General features: G+C 46.9%; 1 protein-coding gene across 3 annotated transcripts in view; it reads right to left on the bottom strand.

Moving 5' to 3' along the window:
* Positions 1–27,891, bottom strand: part of LOC147032085 (prostacyclin receptor-like) — a 144,184-nt gene that overhangs the window by 25,222 nt on the left and 91,071 nt on the right. The window contains exon 3 of one of the 3 annotated variants that reach the window (XM_085869386.1): positions 1,968–2,888. The exons of the other annotated variants lie outside the window; for them this stretch is intronic. Within the exon in view, the coding sequence (XP_085725512.1) occupies positions 2,703–2,888 (186 nt within the window). The 3' untranslated portion in view covers positions 1,968–2,702. Of the gene's footprint in view, positions 1–1,967; positions 2,889–27,891 lie in introns of those variants that run through there. 3 annotated transcript variants of the gene reach the window in all.

Here is a 27,891-nt window from a genome sequence, read left to right as displayed (position 1 = left end):
CATCAACGCATCACCGCCATTCCCAAACGGCACCATAACCATCAAACCACCACTGAAAACCCTCCACCACCTTCACCTCTCTCCTACAGCCATTCCTGCACCACCTGTGAACACTGAGCGTTGGGCTGTCTCGGGCCCGTTCGGCGATTGGTGCCGAACGCACCGAGCCACAAGCGCAAATAGCGGCCTTTCCGAGGGAGAATTTGGATCAAGAACGCTACACGCCCACTTCCCCTCCGTCCAATTAGCAAGCGCGGAGCGGCTTGGCCCCGCCTCCAGGCGCGTCTGTGTGAAATTGATATATGCAAATTCTAGGATCAGGGGAGATTCACGCCCCCTTTCCTCCAACCAATGGGCGAGCGTGGCTCCGCCCCCGAGGTCATCCTGATCCGGATATTTGCATATTAACTGCTTATGCCGGCCGATAAGAAGGTGAGTGCAAGGCAAATGGAGTCAGTCGAGTCGAGTCGGGTGGCGAAGTCATCAGAGTGTCATCGAGTTGGGTTCTGGAATCGGCTGAGTAGAGTTGCGGGAAGAGGCAAAGGAGCTCGGGTCCGAGGCGAGAAGGACGGCGGTCGGCGACGAGGTCGCGGTGTGGGATCATTCGTCGCGGGACCCAAGCCAGCCAGCCATTCTCTTCCCCCAGGGCATCAACAGTTCCCCCTTTCCTCCGCGCTGAGATAGTGCAAAAAGGAGGTCCCGTTCCCACCCCACTCCAAACATCGTGCCAACGAAACCTGCCAAGGAGCACGGGGTCGGGGCACAGCCACGCGGCCACATCTGCGGCTCGTCCGCCAACGCGTCACAAGGATGCGGGTAGGACCCCCCCCCCCGGTCTCGCGGACCTGGCCGCTCCTCCAGATCACGCGCCCAATTGGCCTCCAGGCTTGTCTGCCCCCTTGTCTATGAGGGTGGCTTCTTTCCTTTGCTTTTGTGTAAATGTGTGTTGGCGCTGTCTGTAAAGTAGAACTGTATAAGTGTTGCCGTATGTGCGTGCAGTCGGTAGTAACTCTGCGTCGTTGTTGCTTTTGGTTTGGCTGTATATGTGTGCTTTCCGTGTGCTGGAAAATAAATGTGCTTAGTGTGAACTGTTTTCCCGTTTTCGCTTCGTCTTTTCTTTATTGACCCTCCATCCTGCTTCACGAAAAGGGTTTGTAGTGGGCCTAATACGCCCGGTAATTAATCGGAACCGTCGAGGCCGATGATAACACCGCTCGGTTATCACTGTAGCATGGAACGGACCGCTTAAGCGGTTCGTGTCCGGAGTCGACCTGCGGCGAGGTACGATCGCCTGGTTTACCATCCGCGTGGGTACTTAGGTAGGTCGAGTTTGGCGAACAACCCTATCCTACGCGGGTGGCCGATTGGCACGATTGTGGTGAGGTCGAAAGGACCACCCGTGACTGGCTCCGGGCGATAGTTCCCAGAGGGTCACGACTGAATTGTCCATCCGGTGGGCGACGCGGTCGCGATTCGAGTGACTCGGCCGTCCGCACGCCGGCGGGTGGGAATTCGCAACAATATGTATATATGTATGTAGATATATGTATGTAGATATATGTATGTATGTATGTGTATGTAGATATATGCATATATGCATATGTGTATATGTATATATGTAGATATTATATATATATATATATATATATATATATATATATATATATATATATATATATATATATATATATATATATATATATATATATATATATATATATATATATATATATATATATATATATGTATATATATATATATATATATATATATATATATATATATATATATATATATATATATATATATATATGTATATATATATATATATATATATATATATATATATATATATATATATATATATATATATATATATATATATATATATATATATATATATATATATATATATATATATATATATATATATATATACAGATACATATACATGTATGTATGTCTATATATACGAGGTGCATCTAAAGTGTAATGGGACTGACTTCACAAAAATTTTATTCCAAAATATATATTGAAATCACAGCTTGTCGCCTTCAAAATAGTTTCCCTCCAGTCTCACACACTTGTCCATCTTCTTCCACACTTCGATGCACCACCGGAAGGCTTCCTCTTGAATCCTCCGGAGCTCCGTCGTCACGGTCCTTTTGATGGCCTCTACATCAGGAAATCGGGTCCCCTTGATCACCCCCTTGAGCTTGGGGAATAGGAAAAAATCACAAATGGCCAAGTTTGGCGAATACGGTGGTTGCTCCAGAGTTGGCACGTTCCTCTCTGCCAGAAACTGTCAGATGCTCAGGGCACTGTGAGCAGCGGCATTGTCATGGTGGAGCACCCAGGCGTTGCTCTCCCGCAGATCCCTCCTCTTGTCCTGGACTGATCTCCTGATTCGCTGGAGGATCTCCTTGTTCATGTATTGATTCACTGTTTGACCCTGTGGTAGAAACTGGAAGTGGATAATGCCCTTGATGTAAAAAACGTGATGAGCATCACCTTGACCTTCGACTTCGACATCATTGCTTTCTATGGTCTTGGTGATGCCGGACTTTTCCACTGACGACTCTGCCGTTTGGTCTCGGGATCAAATTTGAATATCCACTGCTTCACACACTCGATGTTTTTTCCGCCATTCTGGTCGTTGAATGTCTTCCAGACCGTGGATCGTCTTCAACCTCCTCCTGTCCCTATTTGAATATCTTGAGCCATTCAAATGCACGTGTACGTGACATCGTTTCTTCCCTCGATACTTGCTGCAGCATTGTGAAGGAATTGGAAGGTGTTTTGCTCAGCTTGGCAAGAAACTTCAGATTAGCTCTCTGCTCACAACTCATAGCACGAAGACTCAGACTCGACAACAAGTAAAGCACGACCTGTAAAAAAATCACACAATGAGCGCAGTCAACCATCACCAATCATATATATTGCTGGAATGTTGCGAAAGTCTATGACGGAACCTGTTCATTATATACCGTTCATTGTATGTGTATATATATATATATATATATATATATATATATATATATATATATATATATATATATATATGTATATATATATATATATATATATATATATATATATATATATATATATATATATATATATATATATATATATATATATATATATCACCTTTGAGGGAGAGCGGAATGGGTCACTGCCTTTTCTCGATTCCATGGTAACAAGTCACCCCAATGGAAGTGTTAGCATGACAGTATCTTAGCACGACAATATAACCGAACCAGATAGATTGCTCCCTTGACTTGGGGTCCTGCTATCCTACAATGCATCAAGCAGCTATGGTAAACATACTGGCAAAAAGGGCATGAACCATACCTTCCACATTGGAGCGCAAGCTACAGTAAATACAACATCTCCAAAACAAGGATGGAAGAAGGGGTGGAGCACATATATATATATATATATATATATATATATATATATATATATATATATATATATATATATATATATATATATATATATATATATATATACACTGATGAGCCAAAACATTATGACCACTGACAGGTGAAGTGAATAACATTGATTATCTTGTTACAATGGCACCTGTCAAGGGGTAGGATACATTAGGCAGCAAGTGAACAATCAGTTCTTGAAGTTGATGTGTTTGATGCAGGAGAAATGGGCAGAAGTAAAGACCTGAGCTACTTTGACAAGGGCCAAAATGTTATGGCCAGACGACTGGGTCAGAGAATCTCTGAAACGGCAAGGCTTGTGGGGTGCTCCCGGTCAGCAGTAGTGAGTACCAACTGACAGTGGTCTGAGGAGGGACAAACCACAAACTTGTGACAGGGTGTTTGGCGCCCAAGGCTCATCGATGCGTGAGGGCAACAAAGGCTATCCCATCTGGTCTGAACCGACAGAAGGTCTACTGTGGCACAAGTCACAAAAAGTTTTCATGGTGGTCACGGCAGGAATGTGTTGCAATCCACAGTGCATCGCACCCTGCTGCATATGGGGCTGCGTAGCCGCAGACTGGTCTGAGTGCCCATGATGACCCCTGTCCACCGTCAAAAGTTCCTACAATGGGCACGTGAGCATCGGAACTGGACCTTGGAGCAGTGGAAGAAGGTTGCCTGGTCCGATGAGTCCCGTTTTCTTGAAGATCACATGGCTGGCTGTGTAAGCGTTCGCCATTTACCTTGGAAAGTGATGGCACCAGGATGCACTTTGGGAAGACAACAAGCCGGTGGAGGGAGTGTGATGCTCTGGGCAATGTTCTGCTGGGAAACCCTGGGTCCAGCCATTCATGTGGATGTCAATTTGATATGTGTCACCGACCTAAACATCGTTGCAGACCAGGTACACCCCTTCATGGCAATGGTATTCCCTGATGGCAGTGGCCTCTGTCAACAGGATAATGTGCCCTGCCACACTGGTCACATTGTTCGGGAATGGTTTGAGGAACATGATGAAGTGTTCATGGTGTTGCCCTGGCCTCCAAATTCTTCAGATCTTAATCCGATTGAGCATCTGTGGGGTATGTTGGACCGACAATTCCGATCCACGGCGGCTCTAACTTATAGGACTTGTCGGATCCACTGCTCATGTTTTGGTGCCAGATACCACAGGACACCTTCAGGGGTCTTGTAGAGTCCATGCCTCAGCGGGTCGGTGCTGTTTTGGCGGCACACGGAGGACTAACAGCACAACAGGCAGGTGGCCATAATGTTTTGGCTCATCGGTGTATGTATCGATATATATATATATATATATATATATATATATATATATATATATATATATATATATATATATATATATATATTTCTGTATACATATGGAAACTGCTTCAATCTTTCCATCTATTGATGTGGAATTTCCCATTTCTTTGCACACCTTGAACACCTTAAGCTGTCGACAATAATTCACCAATGAATGAAAGCGATTATGCAAATTAAAATTCCAGTTTTTCCTTCCTGAGTCTGCTTCTGCATCCATCTGGTCCATCCCCTACAGCCTCCCCCAATAAGAAAACTATTCAGCAAATTTCGGTCAATGAATGAATGTCTCTAGTTCTATGCCAGGCCAAGAAATGTGTTGTTCGTGTCTGCATTTTGCTTCTGCCCTGTGGAGATGTTTATATCCATTTCATCCAACATAATGGCATCAAACTAATCTGTCAAGTCTGTCAGCATCATTTTTGGAGCAATACATTCACTTTCATATTATCGGGTTAAAATGCGTTTCTTTGTCCATAATCATTGCGAGTACCTGGAAATTCCTAGTAGAGCAAAAAGTACTGCAAAGAAGCATTATTGATTGGGTTCTATTTTTGTGTTTTTTATTTATTTTTGTTTGCGATACAGTTAAGCAAGAGTTCCAACGAATAAATAAATATACAAGCCGGAAGGCGAACATGGGTAGTCGGCCATTGCTAGGCAACGGAGGGGTCCATAGCAACGGTTCTTTCTCACACATAACTAGGACATACCATGAACCGACCATACCAGTTTCATGTATATCTGACTCACAGTCTCTCAGATATGACGAACTTCGTTTTTTTATTGTTTTTGACTAGGGTTCATTCAAAGTCTATCTTCTACAGTTTTCATAGGATCCGGCTGGAAATTTTTGACAATATGGCTGAATGTACTGCCCACAGTCGGTCGTGGCCAGATTCTTGATTTGCGATAAAAATTAATTTTTTTAATGATTTTTCAAAAATTTCAAAGTCCCGTTGCTAGGCAACGGTGGTATCCATGGCAACGGTTCTCATTTGCACAAAACTAGGTCATGATATGAACCTACCAACCAATAATACCTGACCCATCGTAATGCCAAAATAATCATAAAGAAGAATCATAATGTACAGAATTTTATTGCTGATTTGTTGTGGTCAAGGTAACTTGACAAGTCGACGAAGGAAAACAACACATGATGGTAGAGGGGAGGCAACAAGGGTAGGGTTCAAAAAGGCATCCACTGCGCATGAACGAGCTATAAGTGATGACGATCTACAAACATAGAGGTCAATGGTCTCCCATTTGGGAAGAACAGGATATTTACAATTGCAGACTCAGAATGCATTTGGAGATTCAAAGTATGATAACATCTACAATGGGTTACAGATAATTGTGCAGCACGGTCTGAGTACGTTGGAGCCAATCCAGGTGGTTTTGTGGCAGCGATGAAATGCTTTCAATTTTAGCGGTCCTGGAGTGAGTGCTTTATGGTTTTAATGTTTATAAATGTGCACACGAATCCAAGTGTGTGTGTGTGTGTGTGTGTGTGTGTGTGTGTGTGTGTGTGTGTGTGTGTGTGTGTGTGTGTGTGTGTGTGTGTGTGTGTGTGTGTGTGTGTGTTAATACGTATTATTATATGATGGAAGGTGTGATGGGAGTTATAACTATGTGATAATACATTAAATCCTTTAGTGTGTAAAGTTTGATTCATGATGTTGCATTGATGGGTTAACTGACTGTATGGACACAACTGAGGTTGTGGATCTACTGATGTAGGTAATCTACTAATGTGGATCCACCGTTTGGGGAGGTTCTGGGCTGAAAGGATCAAAACCTGGAGGAAGACCGGTTCCCAGTTGATGATCTGTGCAATCGGGAAATCAATTGTTTTTAGATTAAGGTTTTTACTTTTGGTAAGGGAACTATGTTTTGATATTTACAATCCAAGTTAAGTTGAATATCGGATGTTGTGAAATTAATGTCATTTTTAGCAATCCGTTAATTGATCGGCATTCACAGCTATCCTTGACTATGGTGTGGAACGTTGGCCAAAGCCCTCACTTGTTCTCCTTTATCCACTTTTAAATTTGTTTTCTTCGCAACCGCTTAGAGCGTTTGACATGAAACTTTCAATATCGGAATATCTACACATGGAAATTTTTTCAACAAAGTTAAATAATGATTGGATGGAAAATGTGCCCAGCATTCCAAATAGTACATCTGGTGTTGGCTGGCTTAATGGTTAGGGTGGTGGGCTTGGGATCCAAGGATCCTGAGTTCAAATCCTGTTTGGCTGTTGAATTAATACCAGGTGGGGTTGACTCTGCCTGTCATCCTTCTGAGGTTGGCAAAATGAGTGCCAGCTTGCTGGTATCCTGCGATGGAGTGTTGACCTGCCCAGGATTGTGCTCAATCGCCAAGAAGACTGCTTAGGCAGCATCAAAGCTCTGCACAGAGTGTGGTCCCAATGTATGGATGGATGGATCTTGTTCGTAATACTTCACGACGACTTTACACCTTGAGCAAATTGAATAAAAATGGAGTCATTGCTGTTGATGTACAGTCGTTTTGATCTATAAAATGTGTATTCTTTTGATGCTTAAATTTGGAGCACCTGTGTGGTCTTCTGGCATTACTGTTGCCCAAGCCCGCTGTATTGAACATATCCAAAAGAGAGCGCTACGCATGATAGTCAACAGTGCACTCGAGTGGCCCCTGAACTTTGTTCAAGTCAGTCGCGACACAGTATCCAGTGACAGTGTAAATATTGTAGAGTACTCACCAAGTGGCTTAAGCACTCCAATGAAAAGGTTGATAAATGGCTCACTTGGCACGTGATTCGCAATCACCGAACTGTCAAATTAACATACACCTCCCGGAGATGCTCAAAATGTCAAATATGTCCGAATTGGACAAATTAACACTTTCTTAGGAGTCAGAACTACTTCTAAGTTCGATTCTGGAGCTTAATTTTGTAATTCAGGTTATTTTAAGAGATTCTAGAAGTTTTCACAAGTGCAAAAATGAAATAAAACCACGAATGTTGCCATCTCCAGGCATTTATAAGCACTGCAATGTAGCCAGTGATTCGTAGCTATCTTTGATGAACAGGCATTCGATAATATGAGTGAGGAAAGAGAAAAAAAAACTTTATCATAAAGAAATAATTGCGGCCTGTTCCAAGTCAAGGCATGGTTGAGCAGGCCAAAAAACATGGCGGCTTCAGACCCCAGCGAGGTGACCTAGAGTTCGACTTAAGACCCCAGGAAGAGTGGTGACCGATGATGCGCCTGATTAAGGATATAATTAAATAATGTCGTTAATGATCTTCAAAAGGGGTGTTTTAATTAACCCAAACACCCAATTTTGAGTCATTTACTTCCTTGGAATTTTCTTCGCATACTTTCAGGCTTTTACGTTTCAGGGTTTTGGAGTTAAGGTGACACACTGACACACACACACACACATACACACACACATACACACACACACACACACACACACACACACACACACTACTATATATGTGTCACCTTTTACCATTTGTGAGAACTGTGTCTAATTTGTATAACAATGAAAATCAAAATTTTTTTATTGATTTATTATTTGATATACAATGTCGAAGCTCGTATAAGAGCTAACACACAGAACTATAACAAGCGAGCAGGAGGTAAGAGGGGTGGGAGAAGGAAGCACAAAACAGTGGAGAACAAAGACATAATGAGATATGTGAAAGGGAGAGGGATGGGGTGGGGTACATGGGGTCAACAATATGGACACTACAGGGACTTTCAGGTCCTTAAACTACAGGGATTTTCAGGAAGGAAAGGTGGGAATTTGAAGGAGGTGGGTTTGGGGTGGATTAATGGGGGTAGAAAAAGATCATGGTTTTGGATGGTGGAAGATAAGAGATGGTGATGAACAACTATTTTCAAGACCTGGAGGGAAGAGTGGGATTGAAGAGAGTGTGAGTTTGTTCCAGAGGCAGGAAAAAAGAGGAATGAAAGAGTGAAGGTGAGCAGGGATTCTTAATTTTGGTAGTTTTACCAGAAGGGGGTTTCTGGCAGCCCTTGAGCGCCCTGTGGAAATATGGCGGGGGGGGGGCAGATAGCAAACAAAGCAGGGGAGCGAGACTGGAGAGTAGACGTTGGAAGACACAAATATTACCAACCTACCTGAAGTGAGAGTGTGAGAGATCCAAAGTCTCAGCCTCATCGCGGGAGATACCAATGATCCTAATTGGGTTGGTTTCCCCAGCGTGAAGTCAAGAAAGATGAGAGGCGGAAGCACCAGCCAAAAAGGAGAGAGCAGTACTTCTTCAGGCTGTGGATGAAAGCTTTGAATGTGGTCAAATGCCCAGTCGGCAACCGGCTTTGAAGGCCAACTTGGAAATGGGGTTTTCCCTGGAAAGATCATGGTAGATAGTGAGACAGATGCTTGAATGAAAGAACTTCTTCAAGAGGATTGTTGAGAAAGTAGATGGGGGGGGGGGGTGTAGGGTAGATTTCAAGGCGGTTCTTTCGGAGAGACATAGTTAGCATGAGACTTAACAGGATTGAAAGACATGTTCCAAGTGTTGGACCACCTTGTGATTTTATCCAGATCTGCAGATAGTGAAGAAGCTGCTCCTTACCAATCTGAGGGATGACATAGTACAACAGAGGGTGGAGTTATCAGCAAAGAGATAAAGAAGATTTTCCAGAGAGTCAGGGAGATCATTGATGAAAACCACAAAAAGAACATGGCCCACAACTCTGCCTTGAGGAACTCCAGCCTGGACAGGAAGAGGGGATGGGAGAACTCCATTAAGGGGCACACATTGACTGTAACAGAAGAGGAAGTCTGTCAGCCGTGAGTGGAGATTGCCTTGGATACCAGAGGAAGAGAGTTTGTTGAGCATGGCAGCATGTCAGACCGTATCGAAAGCACACAATATGTCGAGGGAGATCTCATGTCTGGTATTGAAGACCTCCCACCATTGTTTGGAAAGCAGGTGCAGCAAGTCCCAGTTAGAGTGACCTGGTCTAAATCCAAATTGATGACCGCAAATCAGGCCATTGGAGATGAGGGAGGATTTGATGTTGGAAGTGGTGATGGATTCTATGATCTTGCTGAAGATTGGGTGTCGGCTGATTCGTCAGTCATTGCAGGGATCTGTTTTTGCACCCTTTTATGCAGAGTGGTAATGTTTGCTGATTTCCAAGCAGATGGCAGATGACCTTGAGCGAATGAGAGGGTGAACATAACAGAGAATTGGTGAGCAAGAGCAGCAGAGCATGTTTTTAGGACACGTGGGCTTACGCCATCTGCACTGGTTGCAGACTCAGAGTCAAGGTTTGACAGCAAACACTCCACCTTGTCAGAAGAAAAGGACATGGAGCCCAGGAACAGCTGGGTGTGACTGGGTATGCTTGATAATGAAAGCAATGGGTTTGGGACACAAGATTTAGAAGCAAACACAAAGTTTAGGCATTCTCAGCCTTTTCACTTGACAGTGCTGAGGAAGTTTTCTTATAACAGCCAGATATATGTCTACTTTGACAAGCATGTGGTCAGATGAACCGATTGGAGCAGAGAAAGAACAGCAGATATTTTCTGGGAAATTGATCAAAATGACGTCCAGAAGACATGGAGTACTGTTGGTTGAGATCCGGGTCAGGAAGTTGACAGATTGTGTTCATCCCAATGAGTCACAGATGTCTTTTGCTGACGTGCCATGGCAGGTGAGGGAGGCACACGCACTCAGCCAACTGGCATGTTGACAATAGAAGTCACCACATATGAGTAAGAGAGAGTTGGGATAAGAGGATAAAAGTTGGTCCACGTTTTTTGGCAAGTAGCTGTAAATGGAGTCATCACTGTTTGGTGGACAGCACAACACACGTATAAATATGAGGTGGGAGTGGAGTGAAAGCCCTAGCTAGAGGTATTCCTGGGGACAAGTGGGAGTGAAGGCAGTGCATGGAGAGTGAGAAATAAAGTGTTTGATGAAGAGAGCAACTCTGCTGCCAGGACGAGGTGCAGGTCTGTCATGTAGGAGGAGGCAGGAACCAGGAAGAGATACTAAGAGTCAGAGACGTATTGAAGGAGGAACGTTTCTGTCCAGCAGATTATGTCTGGTTTGTCAGTGGCATCCTGTATTGAAAGATCTATCAGGTTTGAACGAAAGCCTCAGATTTCTTATGTCCACACTGTTCAAGAAGATGGAGGGGAGGAGGCTTTGGGTGCAGGGGAAGGGACGCGGATGGTAGAGTGCCAGAGTAAGGGGTGTGGAAGTAGTGAGAGTTGTTGACATAGTGTGGAGATTTCAGAAGAGCACGTGGAGATGGTTGGATGTGGAGGACAAAGGGCTAGCTGGTGAAGGGATGAGTAGCAGTGGGGGGTAATAATAGAGGGAGCAAAGGGAAGTTGAAGATTGGAGGAGGTGGAGGGATGAGATGGAAGAGAGAGGACAGGGGAAGTAGGTAGCTTTGTGGGTGTGATGGGGCAACTTTGAGAAGGGGGAGTGAGGGGGGAGATTGAAGGGAGAAGGGTGAGAGGGGAGAGTTGAGGAAGAAGGGTGAGGGGAAAGGTTTTTGAGAAAGGTGAGAGGGAAGCTTGGAGGGGGGAAGGTGTGAAGGTTGCTTTGAGATAGAGGACTTAGAGGGAAGCTTTGAGAGGGAGGGGAGATGATGAGAGCAGGCATGGTCATGGGGCAGGAGGACAATGGGAGAGGTGGGAAGAGGGGAAGGATGAGATTTGGTAATGGTGTGGTGGAGAAGGGATTGGGCAGGGGGAGGTACAAGATTTGAGGGGTTGGGAAGAGGGAGAGGTGTGATGAGAGGAAAGAAAGAGCATGTGTGAGATCTTGAAGAGTGTACTGATTGAGAGAGTGATATATCTGTTTGGTTAGAATGGAGCCTAAAGATGTCAGAACACCACGCAGTTTGGGATATCAGAGGAGGAGCTGATACTGAAGCAGAAGACAATGAAGAGGATATAACGGGTGAGGAGTTAGGAGGAGGTAGGTTTAAGGAGGTGGGGTGAATTGACACTGATAAAAGGACGATTGATGGAGTACAAACATGCATTGCAAACTGGGATTTTAATTTTTTTTTTAAGTCAGAGATGTAATTAAATACATTGTGAGGGATACAATAAAGGATAATTAGGAAAATGAAGAAAAGAAACGCTGTAACAGTGGGACTTTTGAGACATGGGATGAAGGAACGGTCAAATTGAAAAGTCTTTTGAAGAAGAAGAAGAAGAAGAGTAGTGAACTATGATACAATATCGAGAACCACACGTGTGAAAGAGGAAGTTTAAACATTTTAAGAGACTGTTTTTTTAATATATAAAGATTAAGTAAGATTAGGTAAAGGAAGGTTGAAGAAAAATTTGTGAAGGTGTATGGTGAATGTGGGTCAGAAAAAATAGAAGGAAGATGACTGATCGGAGAGAGGAAGGAGGAAGAAGAGTTGGTACAGGAACTCAGATGGTTACATGCCGTATAAGGTGAGAAGGGAATAGGTTTTTTGTTGTAGTGTATTTTTTTACATTTAAGACATGAAAGAGAAGGTATAGTTGGGAGGGATAGAAGGAGGGTGGAAGGGAAAGTGGAGAAAATAAAAACTGATGATAAGGAGAAAATACAAATAAATATGATCGTGCAAATAGACAGGAAGACAGGTAGGCCTCATGGAAACCTGATATGTCAAGAACGATGAAAACTCACCAAAAAGCACAAGTTTTGAAACAAAACTGAACCAGGAACACACAGCAAACATGGAGGCAACAAAATATACAGTCAAAATGAGACAAACAACGACTGGAAACTTATCTTCGACCCCGGTAGAGAACCAACTGTCGCCCAAAAACCAGATCCGGAACAAAAATGTTATAAAAAGACAAAGTCCAATTACTTTGTTTCGGTTTCATAATTCAACAGCGAAAGAGTTTAATTGAAGGTTAATAATCGGCTGTCAATCAGAGATTGTGCACCTCTATCATATCCAGCATTGCAAATTACCTCGATGGAAGAGAGAGCCCTGTGACAGATTGTTAGATTGCAGAGTTGTACTTCTTCAATCACCTCGCACCAAATCAAACCTCCCTTATGCGTCTACATGTACGTTTAGGAATCACTGCACCATCACACAAACAGCAGTGCAGTTCATTGGTCGATACTTGCATTTCACGGAATGCCTTTGAAGAGCAGCAAGAAACAATCAAGTCTTTCATTGTTGAAGGCAATGCACAGTGTCACTTCACATGTTGCAATCGATTGACATCCTGAAGCCTTACGGGTTTTGTGAGAAACAGGCATAAGTACACGTTCCTTCAACTCTATGCCTGGTGTTGGCTTAATGGTTAGGGTGATGGGCTTTGCATCTGAGGGTCCTGAGTCCAAATCCTGCTCAGCTGTTGAATTCATACCAGGTGGGGTTAAATCGGCCTGTCATCCTTCCGAGGTCGGCAAAATGAGTGCCACATGCTGGTATACTGTGTCGGAGTGGCGACCCATCCAGGATTGTGTCTAATAGCCAAGGAGACTGCTGAGGCAGCACCAAAGCTCTGCACAGAGTATGGTCCCAATCTCCTCTCCTTAAACTCTGAGGGCTTGAACTGTGGGATGTGTTGGAACAACAGCTATGAGTTGATGATGACCACCAAATCAAAATAACTCAGTGACTCGACATATATGAGGAATGACAACTGCACATCCATGGCATATGAAAACTGAGAGCAGATGCTAACGAACGGTTCCAAACTATGATTATAGGGCTCAGAAAAGTCTGACAAGACATTGAATATCCCAAAAACTGAGGCTTATTGTGCATTGTTAATAAAATCGTGTTTCCCATGAATTTTGCATCGGAATGGACGATACGATAAGAAATAAAATAGGCATGGACGACACAATTAGAATGACAGCTCTTCTTTCACTGAGCTGAATAAGCTTGGCTTCCACAAACATGGTGTTTTCAGCACGTTTGATTCAATAAAATTGAAGCAATTTTATTTTTTAAGAAAGTTAATTCAGTGGAGAACAAAAAGTGCAACCTTTCTGGCAACTTAAATCCATCTCGTGTGTTCAATAACGTAGCCACATCTGGAAGTTAAATTTCATTACCTCTCAAAGTTTTGGCTGGGCTTTTGACAAAAACAGAAGTCATCTTTTCCAAAGTGAGGGTCACTCTTCAGACATTCCTCCCACAAAAATCTTTCAACACAGGGCTTCTGAAAGCATTCCGCATGAAGTTACTGAAGAATCATAATTAATATTTATATTTATATATCAAGTCAAAGTATATATTTACATATATTTACACACATGGGTAAATATATATATATATATATATATATATATATATATATATATATATATATATATATATATATATATATATATATATATATATATATATATACACATGACATATACTGTAATATAAACGTACTACATATATTATGATATATATATATATATATATATATATATATATATATATATATATATATATATATATATATATATATATATATATATATATATATATATATATTTACCCATGTGTGTAAATGACATATACTGTAATATAAACGTATTACATATATTATGATATATATATATATATATATATATATATATATATATATATATATATATATATATATATATATATATATATATATATATATATATATATATATATATTGTTGTGGTTACCAAATTCGCAAACCACCATTCAGGTCCCTTAGGTGAGGTATCTTGGTAAGTACATGTGTAGTTAGGCCCAAACCCGTTGTCTAGTGGGAATACATGTCATTTATGCGTGCTGCGACTCTTCAGGATAGCCGTTTTTCTTTTACTATCTTTAATTTGGACCAACCGCCATTGTTACCACCACCAACCACCACATCAACCACCCACCGCGGCGCCGCTTCACGTCACACCTCGCAACCGTCGCATCGCCACCATTCTTGCGCCGCTTGTGGGTACCGGTGTTGGACTCGTGCAGGGCGCGCGCCGAACAGCGTGTACAAAACCACGGATTTTCCACTTCAAAAACGGATCAAAAACGACACACGCCCACTTTTGTTCCGTCCAATCGGTGAGCAAGGGGCGATTTAGCCCCGCCCCCAGGGCGTTGGAGGGCGATCGATATATGCAAATTTATGGATCAAAAAGCATTCACTCCCACTTTTTCTCAGGCCAATGGGGAGCGAGGTGAAAGGTCGAAGGGAGGGGGTCAAAGATGAGAGAGCGAAGCCACGGGGCTGATAAAAGCGACCGCGTTCGTCAGTCAAGGAAACAGAGAGTTAAGACTTCGCGGGCGGTGGAGTTGGGAAGAAGGAGCAAGAAGGAGCTGGTCGTCGTCGTGTGCGTTGGAGTCGGAGCGGAGGGGACGGAGCTGTGGAGAGGCGGCGAGGGCAGACGAGGGGGTGCTCGCGTCGTGCAGGGAGCTGCACCCCAGGGAGGCCGACAGCGCGACCTGGCCGAGGTGGAGACGCTCGTCGCGGGACTCGAGGCAGAGTAGGAATCCTCTATACCCCGAGCATCAGCAACCCCCTCCTGTTTCCCCCCGCGCTGAGATAGTGCGACCAAGGGGCCCCTTTCCCACCCCCTACCAGACACTGCCCGCGAGGCCCGCGGAGTTGAGGCACCATCGCCGCTCCGCGTCTCATCACCAGACGGGTAGGCCCGACCCGGTCTCGGCCTCAGGCCCGCCTCATCCTTGAGGGTATTCTTTTCCTTGGTTTTGGGTATGTGTTGTCGGCGCCGTCTGTGAAGTAAAATTGTATAAGTGTTGCCGTGTGCTCGCGTAATCGGTATTAGATCTGCATTGTGTCTTCGCTTTTACATTTGCTTTTTGTGTAAATTGCATTGTGTTTTCCTTTTCTATGTGTTTTTGGTGGAATTGAATATGTGTGCTTTCCGTTCAGCGCGAATAAATGTGCTTTGTGTTGAACTGTTTCCCGCTTCGCTTCGTCATTTCTTTCATTGAATCCTCATCTTGCTTCACGTAAAGGGTTGGTAGTGGGCTGAATACGCCCGATAATTAATCGAACCGTCGAGGTCGACGAATAACACCGCTCGGTTATCCCGATAGTACGGAACGGGTCGCTTAAGTGGCCCGTGTCCGAAGTCGACCTGCGGCGAGGTGCGATCGCCCGGTCTACCCTCCGCGTGGGTACTTAGGTAGGTCGAATTTGGCGAGCAACCCTATCCCACGCGGGGGCTGATTGGCTCGATCGCGGTGAGACCGAAAGGTCCACCCGTGACTGGTTCCCGGCGTTAGTCCGAGAGGGTCACGACTGGATTGTCCGTCCGGTGGGCGACGTGCCGCGATTCGAGTTACGTGGCCGTCAGCACGCCGGCGGGCGAGAGCCCGTAACACTGGTGTCAGGTCGTGCGATACAAATCCATCGCCCTCCTCGCGGCACTGGTATCGGAGAACAGGAAAACGGGCTCTCCTGTCTCCAGCTAAATTCACGGGAATCGGTCCAGGGGTGAGAGAAGCGACCCCCGATTCCCTCCAAATTACGAGCGAGCTAAATTAACCCTTTAAGAGAAGCAAGATGGCGTCTCAAGGCGAGCGGGAGCCGGGGGTATTAGAAATGTATATGTGTAGTAATGTAGAGTCCATGGCCCAGGATGGAATGCCCGTGCAGGAACATGAACTCGTCCAACTGAACCCAGAGCCCGAAATGGGTGCGGCAGCGGCCGCGGTGTATGACACCTCCCCCCCCTCTCCACCAAAACCCTTCCCCAACCCCTGCCGAAACGGCTCACTCAAGCGCACCCGACATGGCCCAGCTATGCGCCATGCTGGCGGCAATGACAAACGAAATGAAAGGAATGAACGAAAAGATGGATGCGAATACACAACAAATGAACGAAAAGATGGATACAAACACAAATGGAATGAAAAACGAAATGAACAAACAAATGAACGGAATGGAAGCAAACATGAAGGAAGAAATGAAAAAGCTCCGGGGTGAGACGCAGAACATGGGCCGATGCCTGCAGGCGGGCATGAAGGCCGTGACCAGGGAGCTGGGAATGGCGACTCCACGTGTGGGAGCAAACGAGCTGGAAGGGGGTGCAACGGCTGACAGGCCCGCGGTGGAGGTGGGTAAGGAAAAAGTAATTCGGGAGACAAGAGACGAGGTGAAAGTAGTTGCGAGGGAGAGAAAAGAACAATTAATACGGAGAGCAAGGATGAGGTACGCGGAGATCGTGAAAGAGCAAGGAGTGAAAAACAGGGAAGGACGGGAGCGAAGGACGGGAGCGACTTAAAGAGAAAGCAAGGTTGACCTACATAAAGATAAGGGAAAGACGCCAGAAAGAAGCGGAGACGAAGAGACAGGAGGGGACAACAGAAACTTATAAATGTATAGAGACACGGGAGACAAAAAAATAGAGGAGAGACAACACGATGAAGACGGGGTAAGTGACGCACACACACACACGGAGGTAGTGGAGGATAGTGAGGGTGAGCTCGCGGAGCGTGTAGGGACCCGGTGCGAGCAGCTGGATGACCTCCTCCAGGAACAAGGGGAGGGAGTATGCCCCCTTGAGGCGAGTCACGACCAGGTGGGTTCGGTCGTGCTTTGCGAGGTTGAGGGGACGAGAGCTGCGAACGGTTGCACGGAGAGCTTGGGGGGTATAGAGGCCCCGGAGACCCTTGTGGGGACACGAATCCCCAGTGTGGTTGTCCCTGTGTGTGTGGTGCAAGGTGTGAGTGCGTCCCCGTGTGTGGAAGTGACCCCGTGTGTGAGTGGTGTGGTGGAGATGGTGCCAGAGTACGTGCTTCCCAGCACGCCGTGTATGGGTGAGGCACCGTGTGTGAGTGAGGCACCGCGGTTGAGTGCCCCCGCGTGTGTGGATGAGGCACCGCGGTTGAGTGCCCCCGCGTGTATGAGTGAGGCCGTGTGTGTGGATGAAACGGCCAGTGTGGATGAGGCACCGCGGTTGAGTGCCCCCGCGTGTGTGAGTAGTATGGTTTGTGTGAGTAGTGAGGCACGCGTGAGTGAACGGCCGTATGCAAGGGAGACCGTGTGTGTGAGAGAGCGGTATGTGAGGGAGATGTCGGTTGGCATGCGGGAGCACGCAGCCGCGTCTCCCGGTGTGAATGTGATGGAGTGGAGTGTGTGCGTCGTAACACGCAGGTGTGCGTGGGTTGAATGGCGACGACGACGGCAGCATGTAAGGAAAGAAAGCCGGGTAGCGGCTGTAGTTGTTTCGGGGACCGTGCCGGGTTCACCCAGCAGTGAGCACGAGGTTCGTGCTGTGCAACGCACGAGACCGCCACGTGCTCGCTTGCGAGAGTGAAGTCCCGGTCCGGAAACGCACGCGGTGGATTTGCCGATCCCGCGGACGGACAAAGTTTAGGCAGGATTTCGGATTTGGACCGGACGGGTTCTCCACGCGATCGTGTGTGTTAAGTTCCAACGGGCAAAGCACATGTGTTCGCGTGGGGAACCCCTCGAGACGTGGGGCTTGTGTTTTTTTTTTTATGCGCACGGTGACGCCATGGCTGCACGTGGGGTTGGAATCCGGCAGGAGGGGTATCTCTGCCGGATGGTGCCGTCCAAGGAGGGACGAGGAACACGTGCAGCTGCATGACGTCACGGGCAGGTGCAAAGTGCGCGAGTTTCCGCGCTGGTGCTGCGCATGTAGGAAAAAAAAAAAAAAGCAAGCCTCACTTTCGGGTGCACAGGATTCCTGGGCAAGGGGTGGAAGACCCCCTTACCTGGGCACAGGATGGAAACTAGTTAGGGGGAAGGGTTAGCTTAGTTAGACCGACTTCATGGGGCAGGGGTAAGTCCTCATGGAGTCCGTGGAATGGATTAGTTAGAGGGATTGCAGCGAGATTTAGGTTGGGAAATTTATTAATGATTTATTTGGAGACAGTGACAGACAGTGAATGTGTAGAGTTGACGTAGGTTAAAAGGAACGTGCTGTAGTTTAAGGGACGACGTGGGAGCACGAGTTAGTTAGGGGATGTAGTTAGAAGGATGGCAGAGTTCAGCGGTGAGTGTGTTGAAGAGTTGGTGAGTTGAGAGGTGAGTACATGATGAGTGAGTGAGGCCAGCGGGTCTGTGTGTGTGGAGTGAATGGGGAATGCATGGTGCGATGAGTGATTGGGGGGAGGAGTGACTCCTGCCCAAGGGACCCCGGGGTCAGAGTAAAGTGAGTTAGGGGGTTAGTCAAATTTACAAAACGGAGGTCGTTTTGCTGTTGGTGGGAATGTAGGCTCGAGACCCATTTGGAGGGGTGCAGGAGCCCTGTTGACGGGCTTGGGAGCGTGGCTGCGAAAGGTGAGTATCGCTGAGTGGGTACCCCGGGCACCAGGCTAGTCGGCCGCGGTAGGCCAAGGGCCCATGGGGGGCCGGGATAGCGTAGTGGGCACGGGTGCGTCTGCTTGGTGCGGAGGCCCGGGGCGCCATTAGCCGCGTGGGCAGTGTTGTGGGCATGGGTGACCCTCGGAAAGGGGCCCGGGAAGCCAGCCTGCCACGTGTGCGTTTCAGGGGAGGTGCCATGGGGGGCACTCCCCGGTGTTAGGGAGCTGGTAGGCTCGGAGGCAGTGTAGTGCCCGGGGGTGCCATAGCGGGAGATTCGGCAGAGGGTCGTGCCTGCCAAAGGGAGCCACGTGTCCCAGCCATGAGACCGTGTGAGGGCACGGAGAGAAAATTGGGGGGCGAGGCCCGAAATTGTGAGGACACCAACACAGGCGACGGGAATCTGGGTTTATAGAACCAACAGTTTAAGCGAGAGGCGCTTGTTGAAAGCCCCGGGGTAGTTTAACAGTTAAATGGTTAGGATAGATTAGGAGATGTACCCCTCCGCACCATCCATCCCCTCGCTGTCGTTGTGGGCCGCTGGACCCACTTTGGGTTAGATCGCCGAACTCTGGGGAGGCCATCCTGAGGCTTCGTTGGGCCTCGACACAGGACGTTAGCTCTCCCTTATTCCCCTCCGGGAAGGGAACGTAGGGGTTGGGAGTAGGCTAGGTGACAGGATAGGTTAGCCGAACAAGGACAGTAAAGGGGGTTAGGGGACGATTTATAGTGGGAGAGTAAAAATAAAAACAACAAAAAAAATTAAGTTGGGGCTAAATTGGGGTTTGACAAATTAAGGGAGTGGGTATGTACAGTGACAGGCAAAGGCGATAGGTTGGGAGGGAGACAGGTAGGTAGGTCCGAGCCCGCCTTCCAAGTGGCCAGCACCACCGCACTCCCTCCACCAACCTCCACTGAACGGCAAAGGCTGGCCAACTTCATCGGCTGGCCGTGTTTTTCTTCAAGGCAGAGGCCGGCCAACTTCATCGGCAGCTGTTGTTTTGCTGCAAGGCCTGTGCCATCGGCTGGCCGTGTTTTGCTTCAAGGCCTGTGCCGGCCCACTTCATCTGCCGGCTGGCTGTTTTTCTTCAAGGCCTGTGCCGGCCAGTTCATCTGCCGGCTGTGTTTGCCTGCAGCGGCCTTATTCCGCGGGCTGAGTTTGCCTGCTGCCTTTGCCATGCCATGCCCACTGCCCATGTTCACCAGCCCCGTTCAATTTTTGCTTTACCCCCCCCCCCCTGTTCATTTCCATGTGCGCCAGGATCCGCAAGGCAACAGTTTGCAAGCTGCAAGAACTGCCCTGTTGGCAGCTACAACACGGGCCTGCAGTGGCGGCCCGTGCACCGTGTTTGCGTCCATCCATTCACTCATCCATTTGTAGTGTTCATTGCGTGTGCCACTTGAGCTGGCACGGAGACTGCGTTGGTGCAACCCATGCACCGTTGTGGTTCACTGCATTCAGTTCAAACCATTCATGCATCCATTCGTTGTGCTCATTGCGTGTGCCACTTGAGCTGGCACGGAGACTGCGTTGTGCAGCCCATGCACCGTTGTGGTTCACTGCGTTCAGTTCAAAAGGGAAGGCCTTGGACTGCGTGTGAGCAGCCAGCCACGTTCCCTGTCACCTGCATTGTTTTGAGCCAGAGACTGCATGCGAGCAGCCTGGCTCCCTGTTAACTGCTTTCTTTTTGCAGAGTTCATTGATCCTGGGCCATGGTTTAGTGTAAAATTTGTAAGTTAAGGTTAAGATGTACTGTAAATATGAGTGCGCCCCCGGCATGTCTGTCCTAGCGCCGGCAATTTTATTTAAGTCGTCCGTGTGAGTGAGTTTGTTTAGGTAGTTACGCAGCCCTCAGGTTATTTATTTTGGGGACACGAATACCATGAATGTCGCACTCAGGGATCCGTAGATAAAATGTACTAGGGGAAAACTACACATGATGGCACACGAAAATTTGACGACTCGGGACGAGTCTGTAAAAAGGGGAGGGGTAGTGTTGTGGTTACCAAATTCGCAAACCACCATTCAGGTCCCTTAGGTGAGGTATCTCGGTAAGTACATGTGTAGTTAGGCCCAAACCCGTTGTCTAGTGGGAATACATGTCATTTATGCGTGCTGCGACTCTTCAGGATAGTCGTTTTTCTTTTACTATCTTTAATTTGGACCAACCGCCATTGTTACCACCACCAACCACCACATCAACCACCCACCGCGGCGCCGCTTCACGTCACACCTCGCAACCGTCGCATCGCCACCGTTCTTGCGCCACTTGTGGGTACCGGTGTTGGACTCGTGCAGGGCGCGCGCCGAACAGCGTGTTCAAAACCACGGATTTTCCACTTCAAAAACGGATCAAAAACGACACACGCCCACTTTTGTTCCGTCCAATCGGTGAGCAAGGGGCGATTTGGCCCCGCCCCCAGGGCGTTGGAGGGCGATCGATATATGCAAATTTATGGATCAAAAAGCATTCACGCCCACTTTTTCTCGGGCCAATGGGGAGCGAGGTGAAAGGTCGAAGGGAGGGGGTCAAAGATGAGAGAGCGAAGCCACGGGGCTGATAAAAGCGACCGCGTTCGTCAGTCAAGGAAACAGAGAGTTAAGACTTCGCGGGCGGTGGAGTTGGGAAGAAGGAGCAAGAAGGAGCTGGTCGTCATCGTGTGCGTTGGAGTCGGAGCGGAGGGGACGGAGCTGTGGAGAGGCGGCGAGGGCAGACGAGGGGGTGCTCGCGTCGTGCAGGGAGCTGCACCCCAGGGAGGCCGACAGCGCGACCTGGCCGAGGTGGAGACGCTCGTCGCGGGACTCGAGGCAGAGTAGGAATCCTCTATACCCCGAGCATCAGCAACCCCCTCCTGTTTCCCCCCGCGCTGAGATAGTGCGACCAAGGGGGCCCCTTTCCCACCCCCTACCAGACACTGCCCGCGAGGCCCGCGGAGTTGAGGCACCATCGCCGCTCCGCGTCTCATCACCAGACGGGTAGGCCCGACCCGGTCTCGGCCTCAGGCCCGCCTCATCCTTGAGGGTATTCTTTTCCTTGGTTTTGGGTATGTGTTGTCGGCGCCGTCTGTGAAGTAAAATTGTATAAGTGTTGCCGTGTGCTCGCGTAATCAGTATTAGATCTGCATTGTGTCTTCGCTTTTACATTTGCTTTTTGTGTAAATTGCATTGTGTTTTCCTTTTCTATGTGCTTTTGGTGGAATTGAATATGTGTGCTTTCCGTTCAGCGCGAATAAATGTGCTTTGTGTTGAACTGTTTCCCGCTTCGCTTCGTCATTTCTTTCATTGAATCCTCATCTTGCTTCACGTAAAGGGTTGGTAGTGGGCTGAATACGCCCGATAATTAATCGAACCGTCGAGGTCGACGAATAACACCGCTCGGTTATCCCGATAGTACGGAACGGGTCGCTTAAGTGGCCCGTGTCCGAAGTCGACCTGCGGCGAGGTGCGATCGCCCGGTCTACCCTCCGCGTGGGTACTTAGGTAGGTCGAATTTGGCGAGCAACCCTATCCCACGCGGGGGCTGATTGGCTCTATCGTGGTGAGACCGAAAGGTCCACCCGTGACTGGTTCCCGGCGTTAGTCCGAGAGGGTCACGACTGGATTGTCCGTCCGGTGGGCGACGTGCCGCGATTCGAGTTACGTGGCCGTCAGCACGCCGGCGGGCGCGAATCCGTAACAATATATATATATTTACCCATGTGTGTAAATGACATATACTGTAATATAAACGTACTACATATATTATGATATATATATATATATATATATATATATATATATATATATATATATATATATATATATATATATATATATATATATATATATATATATATATATATATATATACACATGACATATACTGTAATATAACCGTACTACATATATTATGATATATATATATATATATATATATATATATATATATATATATATATATATATATATATATATATATATATATATATATATATATATATATATATATATATATATATATATATATATATATATATATATATATATATATATATATATACACACATGACCTGTACGGTAATATAAACGTACTACATATATATTATATGTACATATATATGCATGTATATGTACATATCTATCAAAGAAAAAGAAGGCACTTCCATCTTCCAACCAAAAGTAAAAAACTAGATCGAGTCCGCTAATTTGAGCAAAAAATGCGAAATCAGACCCGGTTTCAGGAAATGTTTCACCGACATCGCAGCCAGCTTCTTCAGTCACAATCGACCCCGAGCCGAGGCACGTGTATGGTTTTTATTTTGATATGAGTGCCCATTTCCGGTGATATGCTGGTGCTCGAGGTCAAAAGGAGGAGTGCTTTTTTAAAAATTGTGCAAAAGCAAAAAAATACGTCAAATCACATCATTGAAGGGGTGCTCTGCTCTTTTTGGTTTTCACTTCGATGTGATCTGGTGTTATATGCGTGTGCGCTTATTGTTGTTTTTGTGTTTCCGGGGCACAAACACTGCTGGTGTCATGTCCGGGTTGGGCATGATGAGGTGTTGGTTGTGCGAGTGTTGGGGTTATCGTTGGATGTTGTGCACATTTGGATGTGGTGGTGATAGGGAATGAGTGTTCTTTGTTGCTCAACTTATCCAGCCATTTGCACCATCCAGTTTTTGCCATTTTGCATCAGAAGTGTGTACTGTGTGGGTATGTCCACCATCTCACTAGTTCATCCACCATCCCGGCTCTTCACATGCCACACTTTCAAAATCAACCTGTGTCATTTATTGGATGTGGTGTCGAGGAGACGGGTCACATCACAGTCAAATTCATGGCCAAATTGCAAGCAATGACGTGCTCTGGCTGACTGGGTTACTTTTCCTGACTGGTGAAACCTGGAAGAAATTTAAAACAATGACGAGATGAACATGATGGAGCAATTAGGCTTGGAAAAGTGACCCAGTCAGCCATAGCATGTCATTGCCTGAAATCTGGCATTGCCTGAAATTGCCTTGCCTAAATTTGACTTTGATGGGACCTGTGTCCCAGACACAACATCTAAAAAACGACACCAGTTGATTTTGGAAGCATGGCACGTGACGAGCCAGGAGGGTGTTCGAACTGGCGAGATAGTGAACATATCCATACAATACACACCTCTGATGCAAATGCCAAAAAACTGGATGGTGCATACAACTGGATAAGGTGACCAACAAACAACACTCAATCCCAAACACCACAGCCAAATGTATAATCCCGACCGCTGCAATCGTGTATATATTTAATACATATGTATAATATATATATATATATATATATATATATATATATATATACATATATATATATATATATATATATATATATATATACATATATATATATATAATACATATGTATAATATATATATATATATATATATATATATATATATATATATATATTCATATACATATTGTTGCGGGCCGGGGTTCGGTTGAGAAGACCACGAGGTGGGGGAAGCTATCTCGGCTCCCAACAGACTCCCCGGAATTGTAGGCCGTCGCACACGGATAATTCCGTGACGCGGTGGGTCGCCTAACCGACCGTGGATGCCAATAACTCAACTGCGTGACCTAGGGTCCTCCCGTCTATTGGTTAATCGGGTTACCTAATTAATCACATGATATATTTACTGGGGAATACGTCCTCAGTAAGCCTTGTCTGAACTGGATCACTCTACTGGATTGGATCACTTTACCAGATCAGATGCAGCCGAGCGACACTGCCAAGGATGTACCGGCTAAAAGGAACGGACGTTGGGAATAAAGTCCCGGCGAAGCTAGGATTCGGACAATGCTGGATCAATGAAAGAAACCACAAAAACGAGCAGAGAACATTCCTAATTATGATTTATTTACAATGGGCGAGGAATGGTATGTGTTACGATCAATATTTATTGGAGTGTGTTGTGCAGAGATAGGGGAGAGAGGTATGGTGCAGCAAATAAACAAGAAACTTATAAAAGCGGACACAGAGCAGATTTAAAGTGAAATAATAATAACAACTATAACAATAACGATCTTCTGCAGTCTTACTTAAGCAGACAGGCACCAGGACACACACATCCACACATACAGACACAGAAAAGCTGATGAAGAGGGAGTATTGAAACAAGAAGGGAGAGGAGTTGAGACTTCGATCTCGGTACCTTTGTACTTGATTGCACGACACACCAGCAATATGTTTCGGGGGGGGAGTGGTGTGGGGGGGATGCTCCGTGGTGCAGTAGCCGACAGCTGGCGCATCGTCTCTGGTTTCAGCAGTGCGTGTGGAGACCGTGTTCATGAAGGAGGGACTTGAGTGTCGAAGGGGTGGAGTCCAGACAGCAGGAGGAGAGTCGTGCAGAGAGACGAGGGCGAGGCCAGAGCGAGAGAGGTGGAGTCCAGGCAGCAGAAGGCTGGTCATGGCGATATCGAGCAGAGCGAGTCAAGGGTGAGGCCAGAGCGAGAGAGGCGGAGTCCAGGCAGCAGGAGGCGAGTCATGCAGAGAGAAGAGGGCGAGGCGAGAGAGAGAGAGAGAGAGAGAGAGAGAGAGAGAGAGAGAGAGAGAGAGAGAGAGAGAGAGAGAGAGAGAGAGAGAGAGAGAGAGAGAGAGAGAGAGAGAGAGAGAGAGAGAGGCGGAGGGTCCACTCCGACCTTTATAGGAAATGCAGCGCGGGGCGGGGAACCACCCCGAAGTGAAGCGTCATCACCTAAATTGGGCGCTACAATTGGCCCCTCACCCTCATGTGGCCCGCTAACTTTGAGCGGAAACCACCCCACTTCGTTTCCGGCAAGGTCATCTCAGACAGCGAAAATTTTCCGCTCCGACCCCACGACATGACACAAATCGCCCACACCAAAATTGGCGCGCGAATCATCCCACAAACCCCCGGGGCCGTACCCTGGCGACCGGCCGAGGGTCCCGCATGCCCGTTCGGGAGTCCAACCAGCACCGATCAACTTGCCCACTCTGCGCGCGCCAACATGGCCAGCACTGTACAACATTCCCCGGCTCGATCGCAGCTTCGCTGGCCGTAGAGACGAGAAGACGTTCACCGTCCGTGGGGAATCCGCTGCTGCCGGCGAGGGCCAAAGGTACCATGCTATGGATAAATCTATGCATGTTTTGCGCAGTACGCATGGATCCGCCATGGCCCACGTGGTCAGTGCTCGTGTTGGCCTGATTCTGCTAGCGTGTGAGTGGGGCGAACACCGGTATGTATCAGATATTTGGTTGAAATGGAATGCGCAGCTTTTACTCCGCACACTCTTATCCCGCTCAACGTGTAGTGGAGTCACCTTTATCGGCCACCGTACGCGTTTCTTGCAGCGTGGGCGTCATGCCGGCTGTGTTTCCTGTGTTGTGAAAAACACCATTCGTGCAGCCTCTTAAGAAATATTCATTTGTATGCCTTTTTTTAATGCAACCGGCAATCTTCCCCAGATCATCGGAAGCTCAAGTTGATAATCCCGCACTGCCAGTGCACTGTATGACTCACCACACACGTTGTGTTGAGGGCTCGCCTGGGAACGGGGCTCTGCGCTGTTGATGCTCGCTCGACATTGTTTCCTCGCAGCGGCACCGCATGCGCTGGCCTCCGTGAGGGCCCATCTCACAGTGAAGGCGCACATCGCTCAAATTTACTTCAGGAATAATCGGAAAAGAAGAGTAGGGACGAAATGAAGATAAAATGATGTAAGAAAACCCAGCTATGAGATCATCGCAACGCAAGTCCGTTGTCCCGCTGGCCAATATGTGTATATATATATATATATATATATATATATATATATATATATATATATATATATATATATATATATATATATATATATATATATTGTTGCGAATTCGCGCCCGCCGGCGTGCGAGCGGCCACGTAACTCGAATCGCGGCAAGTCGCCCACCGGATGGACAATTCTGTCGTGACCCTCTCGGACTAATGCCGGGAACTAGTCATGGGTGGGCCTTTCGGCCTCACCATGATCGTGCCAATCGGCCCCCCGCGTGGGATAGGGTTGTTCGTCAAATTCGACCTATCTAAGTACCCACACGGAGGGTAGACCGGGCGATCGCACCTCGCCGCAGGTAGACCCCGGACACGGGCCGCTTTAAGCGACCCGTTCCGTACTATCGGGATAACCGAGCGGTGTTATCGTCAACCTCGACGGTTCCGATTAATTATCGGGCATATTTAGCCCACTACCAACCATTTACGTGAAGTAAGATGGAGATTCAATTAACGAAAAGACGAAGCGAAACGGGAAAACAGTTCAACATGAGGCACATTTATTCCGCGGCACACGGAAAGCACACATATACAATTACAACAATTATGCACCAAAAGCAATTGCAACGAAAGAAACACAACAATGCAGAGATACTACCGACTACGCGAGCACACAGCAACACTTACACAGTTTTACTTTACAGACGGCGCCGACAACACATATACTCAAAAGCAAAAGAAAAGGGCTACCCTCAACGACAAGGGGACAGACGGGGCCTGTGGGCGCGAGACCGGGTGGAGCCTACCCGTCTTGTGATGAGCCGCAAATGTGGCGGCGGTGCCCCGCTCCACGCTCCTCCGCGGGTTTCGTTGGCACTGCTTGGAATGGGGGTGGGAACGGGCCCCCTTTCCGCACTATCTCAGCGCGGGGTGGAAAAAGGGGGGAATTGTTGATGCTCTGGGGAAAGAGGATAGCTGGATTGCTTGGGTCCCGCGACGAGCGACTCCACTGCGACCTCGACCGCGCTCCCAGCTTCCCCTCTCTGCAGCTCCCCAACAGACTCTGAACCCCGACAGACTGACTCTCCTCCAGACC

Source organism: Eptatretus burgeri, chromosome 2, assembly GCF_056783735.1.
Source record: "Eptatretus burgeri isolate ZD-2024b chromosome 2, Ebu_testis_v1, whole genome shotgun sequence".
Lineage (NCBI taxonomy): Eukaryota > Metazoa > Chordata > Myxini > Myxiniformes > Myxinidae > Eptatretus > Eptatretus burgeri.
The sequence above is the reverse complement of the archived record's forward strand: the minus strand, read 5'-3'. Positions and strand labels throughout refer to the sequence as shown.